Source organism: Lithobates pipiens, unplaced genomic scaffold (genome assembly GCF_037356315.1).
Source record: "Lithobates pipiens isolate NorthernLeopardFrog02 unplaced genomic scaffold, aLitPip1_a1.2 Scaffold_19, whole genome shotgun sequence".
Lineage (NCBI taxonomy): Eukaryota > Metazoa > Chordata > Amphibia > Anura > Ranidae > Lithobates > Lithobates pipiens.
Window position 1 is genome coordinate 246,811,425 of NW_027507764.1, and position 13,117 is coordinate 246,824,541.

The following is a 13,117-nucleotide window of genomic DNA, read 5'->3' on the forward strand; positions in this document are numbered from 1 at the left end:
GCCAAAACATCAGCCGCTTGGGCACCACATGCTTGACCAGACATATGTTGACCTGCCATGCAGCTCGTTGGCAAGCGTACCTCAAAGACCCACACCAAAGAACAAAGTGGACCTCTCCTTGCTCCTCATCAGCTGGCATCACCAACCCCACTAGACCTTCAGTCCTCTCTGAAACCTGCTCTGAGAGGAATGAAGGTGTAGAATTAGGTGTGTCACAGTCAAGTGCTTCCGGGAACTCTGCTAGCGGTACACCCACGTCCGATTATAGCAGGCAAATGTCCCTGCCCCAGCTGCTGGACCGGCGGAAGAAGTTCACTCCCAGCCATCCACATGCCCAGCGGTTGAATGTTAGCTTGGCTAAATTGCTAGCACTTCAACTGCTGCCTTTTCAGTTGGTAGACTCGGCCCCCTTCCGTGAGTTTGTACAATGTGTGGTTCCTCAGTGGCAGGTCCCCAAACGCCACTTTTTCTCACGGAAGGCGATTCCGGCTCTCTACCGGCATGTGGAAGGCAATGTCCTTGCCTCGCTGGACAGGGCGGTCAGCGGTAAGGTGCATATTACCGCTGACTCATGGTCCAGCAGGCATGGACAGGGACGTTACCTGTCTTTCACGGCCCATTGGGTCACTCTTCTGGCAGCTGGGAAGGATGCAGGACAAGGTGCAGTAGTGTTGGAGGTTGTTCCGCCACCACGCCTCCAAAATGCTACTATTGGTTGTGACACACCTCTCTCCTCCACCCCCTCCTCTTCTTCTTCCTCCATGGCCTCTTCCAGTGCTCTGTCCTTAGAACCAGCGGTGCTCCATAGGCGTTCCAGGGGCTACGCAAGTATGCAGGCAAAACAATGCCATGCCGTGCTTACGCTGGTTTGTTTGGGGGACAGGAGCCACACTGGGGCGGATGTTTTGTCAGCTCTGCAGGGGCAGGCCGAGAGGTGGTTGACGCCACGCCAGCTTAAGCCAGGAATGGTGGTTTGCGACAATGGCACCAACCTCCTCTCCGCCCTCCGACAGGGACAACTGACCCATGTGCCCTGTGTAGCTCACGTCCTTAACCTGGTGGTGCAGCGGTTCTTGGGCAGGTACCCCGGCTTACAGGATGTCCTGAAGCAGGCCAGGAAAGTCTGTGTGCATTTCCGCCGATCATTTAATGCCTGTGCTTGGCTGGCTGAGCTCCAAAAGGAGTTGAACCTGCCCAAGAACCGCCTTATATGTGACATGCCCACCAGATGGAACTCAACATTGGCCATGCTGCAGCGGCTGCACACGCAGCAGAGGGCCATCAATGAGTACCTGTGCGACTACGGCACCAGGACAGGGTCAGGGGAGCTCGGTTTTTTCTCACCACGCCAGTGGGGCATGATCAGGGATGCATGCACTGTCCTGTCACCGTTTGAGGAGGCCACAAGGATGGTGAGCAGTGACAGTGCATGCATCAGTGACACTGTACCTCTTGTCCACCTCTTGGAGCATACGCTGCGTGGAATAATGGACAAGGCACTTGAGGCAGAACAGAGGCAGGAAGAGGAGGACTTCCTTGCCTCTCAAGGCCCCCTTTATCCAGACAGTGTTCCTGCTGTGCCACCCATCACACAGGAAGAGGATGAGGAGGAGGAAGAGGAGGAGGAGGATGATTGTGTCAGCATGGAGGTGGAGGCTGGCACTCAGCATCAGCATCAGCAGCAGCAGTCTTGTAGGGATGATTTACAGTCCCAAGAAACACGTGGACTTGTACGTGGCTGGGAGAAGGTAGCTGCGGATCATGTTGTCCTTAGTGACCCAGAGGACTCCGGACCGAATGCCTCAGCTAACCTACGCTGCATGGCCTCCCTGATCCTGCAAAGCCTGCGGAAGGATCCTCGTATTCTTCGGATCAAGGAGAGGGACCATTACTGGCTGGCCACTCTCCTTGATCCATGGTACAAGGGTAAGGTTGCCGACCTTATCTTGCCATCGCAGAGGGAGCAGAGGATGAGACATCTCCGGGAGGCCTTGCAGAAAGGTCTGTGCAACGCGTTCCCAGAGACTGGGAGGTTACAAACTCCTGAGGCATCGGTCAGAAGGAGCGGTGGAGAAGGTGGCCGTCTGACTGATGCTTTCAGACAATTTTTTAGTCCGCAGCCCCAAGGTATGATTGGTTCCAGCATCTATCGCCAGCATCTGATTTACATGGTGCAGGAATACCTAGGGGCAAGGTCAGACTTGGACACCTTTCCCACCGAAAATCCTCTGACTTACTGGGTCTTGAGGATGGATCACTGGCCAGAGCTTGCACAGTATGCAATTGAGCTACTGGCCTGTCCTGCATCCAGCGTTCTTTCGGAACGCACCTTCAGTGCTGCTGGTGGCTTTGTTACCGATCACAGGGTGCGCCTGTCCACCGAATCAGTTGATCGACTGACCTTCATCAAGATGAATCAGTCTTGGATCACCCACAGCTACCACGCACCTGAAGCTGATGTAACCGAATAATTTTTTTTTAAATACCACATCCCTTCAAGACTGCCTATGCTGATGCTGAGTGACTGTCCTGTTATGTTGATTGTCTATCCTCTTCCTCCTCCGCTGATATGTTGGAAGAACATTTCTGGTTCTGGTTGATGCCATCAGCCCAATTTTTCTGCCCCTGTTTAACAGGGGCGTTTAAGTACAATTTTTGATGCAATGCTTTGCAGCAGGGCTAATTCCTGCACTAAAACTAGAGTATATGGGAGAGGTTGCAGTGTCGTGGCACCAGCACCAGTGCCTAAGGCCCAATTTTTCTGCCCCTGTTTAACAGGGACATGTAATTACAATTCTTGATATAATATTTCAGAGGAGGCCCCGTTCCTGTACCCACCCAGAGTAACTGTGAGGACTTATAGTGTTGTGACACCAGCACCACAACCACCAAAGGTCAATTTTTCTACCACTGTTCAACAATGGCATGTAATTACAATTCTTGATATAATCGTTCACAGCAGGGCGCTGCAGCACCCACCAAGAGTCACTTTGAGGGCTTACAATGTTGTGGCAAAACCAACACCTTGTTCCGCCATTTCTGCAGAGCATATAGGGCAGGCCCCTACTTTCAAACATTTAACTTACAAACATCTCCTACTTGCAAACGGAAGGAGACAACAGCAAGTGAGATGAAAGAAGATGGGCGACAAAACAAATTATACAGGGGTGATAACCCTTCCCTATCTTTTCCAAAAAGCTTAAAAATAGTTTTTTTGAGTGGAGCTACACTTTAAAAATGTACCAGTTCAAAATTACAAACAGATTCAGTGTTTGTCTTGTTTGCACCACCTGTATACTGCTGTTCTGAGTATATAGGGCATGGGGGCCACACGCATTTCCTTTTTTTAATATGGGTGCGGGGTTCCCCTTAATATGCGTACAAGACCCAAAGGGGCTGGTAATGGGCAGGGAGGGCTACCCATGCCATTTTTTCTCAATGATTTTCAACCATATTGCAGGAACCAGATATAACATTAAAACCGCAAGCAGTTTTAAATGATGTTATTTCCGTTAAATGTCATTTTGTGCAGGGACTGTTCTAAACACAGGAAACACGTGGCACTTCACAGGCATACTACAGACACCCCCCAGGCATGATATTTAAAGAAATATTTCACTTTTTTTTCACTTTAATCGTCCTTAAAATCAGTGCTCCCGCCAAAACGGCCATTTTTAAAAACATTTTAGGCATTTTTGACCCATGTCCCCTGGGGCAGGAGCCAGGTCCCCAAACCCTTTTTAGGACAGCATCTTGCATATTAGCTGTTAAAATTAGCACTTTTAATTTCGAACGTTCAAGTTCCATAGACTTCAATGGGGTTCTAAAGTTCATACGAATTTGGGGTCCGTTCGAAAGTTCTGGTGCGAACCGAACCGGGGGGTGTTCGGCTCATCCCTACTCAGGAGTCCACAGGCTTTTCGCCATTTGAACTTCTGTACGGACGAAGGGTAAGAGGGCCTCTGAACCTTATCCGTGAGACCTGGGAGGGCAAGATTGCCGACCCAGAGGTCTCTGTTGTGGATTACGTCCTAAAATTCAGGGATAAAATGGAGATGCTGGTGGAAATTGTGCGGGAAGAACACCTGGTGCACCTGTCACAGGTCCTGGACCAACTGACAGCTGCCAATCTGACCGTCAAACCCAGTAAGTGTCAGATTGGCATGACTGATGTGCAGAACTTGGGACACCGGGTAGGAGGAGGCACCCTGAAACCCGAGACAGGGAAGGTTGATGCCATCCTGGCATGGCCTACCCCCAAACCAAAAAGCAGGTTATGTCTTTCTTGGGGACCGCTGGCTACTATAGGAAGTTTGTATGTAACTATATTAGCCTGGCCAAACTTCTGACTGACCTAACCAAAAAGAAACTGCCCAAGGTGGTGTATTGGACACCAGAATGTGAGCAGGCATTTCAGGCCTTGAAGGAGGCGCTGGCCCGCGCCCCTGTGCTACAGGCTCCAGACTTTACCCGTCATTTCCTAGTGCAGATGCATGCCTCTGCCTATGGATTGGGTGCAGTCCTGAGCCAGGTGGATGATGACGGAGAGGAGCATCCCATCCTCTACCTGAGCTGGAAGCTGCTTCCCAGGGAAGTAGCATACGCCACGATCGAAAAGGAGTGTCTTGCGATCATGTGGGCTCTCCAGAAGTTACAAACGTACCTTTATGGACGGCACTTCACTGTGATCACAGATCACAATCCCTTGAGATGGCTAAATCGGGTTGCTGGAGAGAAGGGCAAACTACTTCGTGGAGCTTAATTCTACAGCAATACAATTTCACCATCCAGCATAAGAAAGGCAGCACCCATGGCAATGCTGATGGGCTGTCACGACAAGCTGAGCGCGCAAGAGTCGTCAGGAGGGAAATTGTAGTTCCCTCCCATGCAACCACCTAAGGAGGGAGGTGTAACAATATCATGTCCGGGACAGGAGATGTTGTAACTAGTTTCCATGTTGTTTGGAAAGCAGCCATGACCTTAGAATAATCTGAACTCCCCCCTCCCTGTTTTAGGAATCCAAAGCTTTTAAAATTTTCAAAAGGAAAGAAAGATTATCTCAGCAGAGGAAGCAGAACCAGGCTAGGTCAATAAACAAGGCTCAAGTTGCCTGGCAAGATATTCAGGCCTGTCATAAAACTGTCACCCTCTCCATTCAGAGAACCAACAGATACCCGTCGTAAATACCTCAAACCACATAGAGTGCAGACAGATTAGTAAAGTTTTGAAACTTCAACATTTCTTATAACTTCCAAAGTAATCATAGCATAGCCATAATATGGATATATTTAGTTTCCTCAGATAATTCCTAACATTTCAAGTCCAGACACCCCTATGTCAGGTCATATGGGAAGCCACTGGGACCCCTTACTCCTCCTAGGTAACCCTGAAATGGGAAACCTGTCATGTGTGGACTTGTTTTGAAGCAAATATCATGTTGATCACTAAAATGGATATCTACAGTCTATAAACAGTAGAGAGGCAGAGATATGAATATGCATCACAAAGTGTACCTGAGACAGGGTCCTGAGTGTAGACACCTCCCAGCAACCAACCCTAAACAAGATGACCAGATTATTTGGTCACTGGTCGCTGTCAACACCCCCTTTGATTGACAGAAAAGTGGAGAGGCTAAGGCAATGGGCAGTTCTCCTTTTACCATCCAAGCAAGAACATCTGCCAAGTTTGAGAACCGATTACCTTTGCTCATCTATCGAACTCTGATCAACCCTCGGACATTAATTGCAAGTATTCTTTCTTCCCAATTCTACCTTATTTCTTTGTGGCTGTATAGTGTCTTTATTTTTTGAAACATCCTTTTTCTGTAAATATTTTATTTGCACCAACCTTGACCTTTTCATAATAAACCCTTATGTTGAAAAGTGTTAACCTTGTCTTTAAAACTCTTAATGCAAACTATAAACGAGCCTGTCTCTTAAAAGGGCGCTACTGTGGTAGAGCAAGGCACTGAGCAGACCTGTCTGTGGTGGCAGTGTGTGTTTCAGGTGCGTATTCTAAACTTATAATTGGTATTGCTAAAATTACGAGTCCCCCCGGCTCTGTCTTTTAAATGGGGGTGGTGGCAGTTAAAGGGTAAATTGTGTAATTAGCCCAGTGACAATCGCTCTCAGGCTGCCCGCACCTAGATTGTGGTCCCGCAAGCTGGAAAATCTTTGTGTTGGGTGCAGCTGAGTGTGGCATTGTTACGTAAGTGACAGCGTGGTGTGAGGTTGGCCGGTCCTTTGTCGCCAGTTAGCGAGGAGGGCAGGGATCTGACACCCGCGTTCGTCACAGCTACCTCCTCTTCCTGATCCAATGCGAAGAATGGCTCCACATCGGCAATGTCTTGTGATGGATCAGAAAATAATTCCTGTGACTCAAGCGGAGGGTAAATGGTGGTGTTGGTGGTAGTCTCTTTGGGGGTGCACACAGCAGAGAGTGAAAAGGGTGCAGATCGAGGGGATGAGGAGGGTGCAGAAAGTAAGGCTGAGTGAGCCACTCAACCAAGTCTGGTGCGTCCTTTGACGTAATCGAATGCACCTTCTGCAATTTGCCACTTTGGCTCAAGCCTGTTGCTCCTGCCCTACCCCTACCACCCCTACGGAAGGGCCTGCCTTTTCCTCTGCCTGTCATTTTTTAAATGACCCTGTGACAAAAGTCTCTAGAGAAGTGCAGTATGTATGTGGAAGAAGGTATATAACACCCTGCTTCAATCTGTCGTTTTGGGGGGCCACTGGTCTATCACACCAGTTATAATCGTTTTTTCTAATTGCGTTTGTCACTCTTTGTAGTATCGCTGCAGAAACGCTCAGCAGTCACAATGCTGCACAGTGGAAATGCACTATACTATGCTTTCTATATTTGAAAGTATTTTATACGTGTATTACACCCCTATATACTGCACACCAAATAGTACACCTATACCAGTCCTTAAAAGGACCTTTGTGGACCTAGTAGTAGCTAGCTAGTAGCTAGTGAATTGCAGACTGTCCCTGCTCCAAAAACCAAACTGTCCCTACACTGAGAAACGACAGCTGCAGAATCGGTCAGCAGCACTGCATGTAGTGCACTATAATATGCTTTCTATATTTGAAAGAAAGTATATTATAAGTGTATTACAACCCCATATACTGTACACCTATACCAGTCCTTAAAAGAACTTTTGTGGACCTAATAGTAATAGGTAGTGATTAGACTGACTGTCCCTGCTCCACACAGCGTCCTGTCCCTACACTGACAAAAGACAGAATGTAAAATGGCCGCCAGATCAGGTTTATTTAAAAGGTAGGGGGTATGTCCATGTGCTGAAATGTCTCATTTGGCTGTCCTGTACCCCATGATGGATGTGTCATGGGTCAAAGTTCTTCACAATGTAAACAAATATGTCCGCCGCGAACAGCGCCAGAAGTCCGCCGGTTTGGCGAACGCGAATGAGCAAAGTTCGCCATGAACCGACCGCCGGGCGAACCGCAAGGCCATCTTTAATCTCCACAGAATTTTTGCACGGTCATTTCTGTATACATAAATGCTTAATATGTAAGTCCACCCTTAAACTAAAATCCCTGCATCTACAGACATCCATGATCTAACACTCACCTATCTAGCCCTGTAAAAAGGAAATCAGTATACATGCCTTTCTTGAAGGCGAACCGATCCGGTCTCCAGCAGCAGAAGCTCTGCAGAGGACACAACAACGTCTGTGAAATGAATGGGGTGTGACGCCACCCATAGACTTACTATGGGGCTTCTGTTGTCTGCTGTGTCCTCTGCACCCGTCTCCACCGTGAAGCCGATATTGACAGCTCAGCGTGGGATCTGGTCGAATCGGCTTCATAAAATGTATGTATACTGATTTCTTCTTTACTGGGTTAGAGGTAGATTGTGGATGTCTGTAAATGTAGAGATTTTAGTGTTAAGGGGGAATTCTACTTTAAAGTATTACTAAACTTGTTATACTCACTGTGGAACCTAAGAGGTTAAACCTGTGCATTTAGTAAAAAGGCTGTTTGATCATGCCTTCTCTGATCCTCACCTTCTTCCAGTGCCCCCAATTCATCTCTGGATAGAACAGAGGGTAGGGGAGAAGCTGCACATGCTCAGCTTGGTGTGTATTGCTAAATAGTTTTTTGTTTTGTTTTTTTCTTGGTAGAGCACATGAGATCAACACAGGGCCAATTAGCACTGTCCAGACAGATGGCCAGGGGTCCTGCAGTCTTATAAGACAGCTAGAGCAGTATCTAAACTCCTCCTACAAGCTTTAACCATAAGACTGCTATATACTGCTGATGAGAAAAGGTATTTAGCAGTTTATATTTACTAAAACTATTACATTTCCATGTTCTGTGTACTGTGGGAGATCAGATATAGTAAATGCAGGTTAGGGTTTAGTAACACTTTAAATACAAGTTTTTATTACAAGGTGCTTTCCATAGCTCCCAACTGTCCCAGATTTAGAGGGACTGTCCCTGATTTGGAACAAAGTCCCTCTTTCCTCCTCATCTGTCCCTCATTTTGGTCTGATCTATATAATTGTATATGAAATTCACTTTTTATCTATCAAAACGTGTTTTCCAGTGCTAAATCTTTCATCTGATTTCTAAATTGTTGCATTTGTAAATTACAGAAGCCAATATAAAGGCATAGTAGTGGTAGAAAAAAGCACTTGTGGGTTTAACCAATCATTTTTTTTGTACAATTCTCCTTTAAGGGGGCATGGCAAGGGGCGTGTCCTATGCCTGCATACCTTTGCTGATAGGTGTCCCTCATTCCCATCTCAGAAAGTTGGGAGGTATATGCTTTACTTTCAATCGTTTTTTTTTAATACAATTTTTCAAAGTATTATAAAGTAAAGAAATACAGTAGTAGTTTAGAGACATGTCATATCAAATCCAGGTTTACAGATGTCGGTATAGCACAAGGTAACTTCAGCACTGTCACTTCTTCTGTCACCATACATAAAGCTAGTTGAGGAATAAAAAAAAGCGTGTGGAAGAGGAGGGTGCCCTGTACGCATGCGCACCTCAGGGAAAGAGAAGGGCACGGTGACTGGCTGGGTGACGTCAGCGGCAGGCAGGATCGCGGTGATCTCTCAGTGATAGGAGTGCGCTGTTTGAGCTTCTTGGGGGTTCTAGTCCAGGGGAAAGTTTGTCACGTGATCCGCACCAGACACCCCCCCCCGGACTGGCGGCGGGCAGTGGAGGTATGGCGGAGGCGCAGCCATCAGGTAAGGACGGAAAGCCTTCTCCATGTTGCTGCTTACAATGGAGGGATTCCCTGTACAGCACGGCTCGGGGCTCCGTGGTGGGAGTTGTGTGTTGTCCATGTAATGAGTGTATATACAGGGTGTAGTGCTGACATCAACCATAGCTCAGTACACGACCCTGGGCTCTGATCACATGGAGTCCTCACCCCCAGCCTCATTCTAGGTAAATGGAGGCCATCATCATGTCAATGGACTCTGATTTCCCAACCACAACAATCTGACATTGACTGCTAAACATCGACCTCGTCCAATGTTCTCCCATCCTCCTCAACGTGCCACAAGATGGGACTGTCATGGTATCCGATTGACACTGATCTCTTCTATACTAAACGGATACTTTCTAGAGCAGGGGTGCGATCCAGTGCCTGCGATCCAGTGCCTGAGCCTCTTTTATGGCTCTGATGACAAGATCAATATGTTTGACTTCCCAGACCTTCGGATACCAAGACAATCTTGTAGAGTGTATCTAAACCCGAGAGTACAAATGTTATATATTGCAGTTTTCTTGGATGTGGTGGCTGTATTTGTTTTTTCTGTTTTATTTTTTATTTTTTTTTATGGACAGGAAGTATGTGAGGATTTCAGAACATCTCTCCTAACAAAGGAGAGGTGTTTTGTGCTTTACAGAGATAGCTGGGAACAGTCTGATAAGAGTCAATAGAGCTAGAGAGCTTAGTCACATTCCATTTGTGTCCGTTTTAATGTGACAGTAAAGGTTTGGATAAAAAAAAAAAAAAAAAAACTATACTTACCTCCACTGTGCAGCTGGTTTTGCACAGAGTGGCCCTGAACCTATTCTTCTGCGGCTCTCATGGCTCCTCCCCACATTAGATAACCCCCCTAGGAGAAGCATTTTCCCGGGGGGGGGGGGGGGGGTTACTTGGCGTTCCGGTGTCTTGTCAAATAGCGTCCTCCATCAGATAGTGTCCCCTGCGTACTGCGCATGCGCAGTACACAGGAACACAGATTCCGATAATTGCCGAGGATGAACGGCGCCTGCGCCGTGAGTCCAGGTTCTATCCCCACTATCCAAGTGGACATAGAGTTAGAATAAAAAAGAGGCGAGCGCAGCGAGGCCGAGCCCGAAGCGTGGCGAGCGGCCCCCAAAAATTCACAACCCTATGTCCGCTTGGATGGTGGGGCTACCACCTCCACTCACGGTGCAGGCGCCGTTCAGCTGAGGAGATTTTCCGACGTTTCATCTGCTCCGTACTGCGCAGTACGGAGTGGACACTATGTGATGCCCGGACTCTATACGCCAGAACACCGGCTCCCGAGTCCAGAATTCATCGTCCATAGAGGCCGAATGCAGAACTTGGCCCCGCCCCCTGGTGCCCACTTCATTGGATTTGATTAACAGCAGTGGGAGCCACTAGCTGCACTGCTATCAATCTATCCAATCAAGAGCATAGGAAGCATTAAGGTGAAAAATCATGAACCTTTACAACCCCTTTAAGCTGAACAAGATGGATCAGATCGTGGTGTGTTTGTGTTTTGGTTTTTATAAAAAAAAAATTTTTTTTTTTTTTTTCAGTCAGAAGGTTGAGGGGGAAAAAAAGTTTGGATTCTTCCATCCACACAGTCTAGGTGGAGGAGTAATAACTATCCGCTGTCAGAATACATTAATCAAGTCCATTCAACAGAAGTCTATTGCAGTAGTCTCCAAACTGAAGCCCTTTGCCTACTTTTATCTAGTCCTCGGGGCATTATTCCTCCCACTGTTAGCAACAGTAGGGCGCCGTTCTTCCCTGCTGCCGCCATTGACAGGTTGCCGTTCCTCCCCGCTGACGCCATTGACGGGCCATGTTTATTCTCACTGATGCTGGGTCTGGGACATTTTCTCCCCGTACTGTCCACTATCTGGCTTTTCTGACACTTTGTATTTATTCACGTGAGTGTTTTTGTTGTTGCGCATACTGTGGTTGTGTTGGGTTTTTTTTTGTTTTGTTTTTTTGTGTAAGCAAAATGCATAAACCTAGGCAATCTTAATTTGTGTGGGACTTGATTTCACTTAAGGGCTACCTGTAGTGCGGTGTAACAAAGTATTGCGCATTTTTGTGCTTTTGAGTCCTTCCATGACCTATAGGTGCAGTTATTTGTTAAAGTGGTTGCAGGTGCCTGATAAAATGTTTTGGTTCACTTAACATGTTCTGATTTTGACTTGTGGTATTTTGTTTTCTAGGACCAACAAAGTACAATCCTGAAGCTGCTGACTTCATCCCTAGAGAACACTTAGGTCACCACTCTAACTGGAGAAATCATGGCAGAGCTGAAAGCAACAAAAATTGGGGCAGAACCAGTAACGCGCCCTCTTCTCTACCACATCAGCCAACTAGAGAAAGTAATGACAGTCCTTCACAGAAAATGCACTCCTACCACAGCTCTGCCAAGAATAACAGTGGAAGGCTAGGATCCCCAGAGATCACAAACAAACCTGTGAAGAACCACAGCTTTCAGAATCAAAGGTGGCATCGCTCTCGAAGTGAAAGATCCCACACAAGAAACCATCCAAGGCAGCCTCTTTCTGACACCTCAGCGAGACCATCATTTGCAACCACACCTCTTGGTGACTGGCGCATGAGAACCAGAGAGCCCACTGACCTGTGCTCATCAGAAAGTGAGAAAGAAGTTGGCAGCGCTGATAGCCGTGGTGCCAAGCCAAAGAGACTGACGCATGTGTCTGGAGGATCGCTGCGTGGACCCCGTGATAGAACAAAACCTTTGTATGAGCGGGAGAAACGGGTAGCTCCCAAGCAAAAAACAGAAGAAATGTTTGAAAATATACCACCTCGAGACATTGCGAAATCAGGGAATCGTAACGAAGAGCGCTTCAAATCACTCGATCATTATGAAGGTATCAGAGGAAATGAAGAGAAGCAGAAACCTTCAGGTCCTGGAATTAAGCCTTCACGGGAATCTCTGAACTGGAAAAAACCTCAAGATAATCACCCAAGTAAGGCAGATGAAGTGTTGGGGAGCAAACCTTTAAGACATGATAAAAGTCATTCAGCAACTTTTTCATCTAAAGAGAAGAAAACTGATCGTGTAAAGGAGCCTCCCTTGTCCAACACATATCAGGAGCCAAAGTCCCATGGACACCACTGGACAGCAGATGCAGAGAAGCATGCAGGAAGAAAACACTCCTCTCAAGACCGTGCTTCTAAACAATCTATGCAGCCTGGGTTTAGAAGCCAATGGAAGAAACGTGACTTGCCAAAGAATAAGGAAACGCATACAGGTGAGTGTGGCTCTAATATAAATGCATATGTACAGTACATCCATACATTCATTGGGGGGAGCCTTCCCTGCTACAAGAATCTGCAGATTGGGGATGCTTGAAGCCACTAGTGATGTGACCTTCCCATGGGCATCTTTGCATCCAGGGCTATATCACTAGTGCCTTTAGGGAAACCAGGCAAGAGAAATCTAAAAGTAAGTAAGGTAAAAAAAAAATATTTGTAAGAAACAAATGTTTGGTTATTTCACATCAGAATGCGGAGGTGCATGCTAATATGAATTTTGGCTAAAGGTAGGAATGGTCAACTTTTAACCGGTTAGTTTTTAAGAATTAATATCTAAAGTTCGGTTTATATTTTTGTCATGTCAAAAATCAGCGTTCATATTTCTCATTGTGCCTGTCATTCAGTGACATTAGCTAGGCCTTTGGCAATAAGGCAAAGTGACAGGAGGAGGGTACGCTTCAGTGGTCAAATATGAGAGAAATACAAACCAGATAATGTGTGTAAGGATTAGGGCATTTGTTCCCCATGGGCATTCACTTTGTTACTCTCTGTTCTGTGTTTTGCAGTGCACACCAGTAAAAGTGCCATGTACATAATTTCTCCTTTTTTTTTT

General features: G+C 46.8%; 1 protein-coding gene across 1 annotated transcript in view; it reads left to right on the forward strand.

Annotated features, from left to right (window-relative positions):
- Positions 1-9,013: 9,013 nt before the first annotated feature.
- NFX1 (nuclear transcription factor, X-box binding 1) overlaps positions 9,014-13,117 on the forward strand; it is a 167,133-nt gene continuing 163,029 nt past the window's right edge. The window contains exons 1-2 of the mRNA XM_077491886.1: positions 9,014-9,223; positions 11,445-12,500. Coding sequence (XP_077348012.1) covers positions 9,202-9,223; positions 11,445-12,500 — 1,078 coding nt within the window. The 5' untranslated portion in view covers positions 9,014-9,201. The remainder of the gene's footprint in view (positions 9,224-11,444; positions 12,501-13,117) is intronic.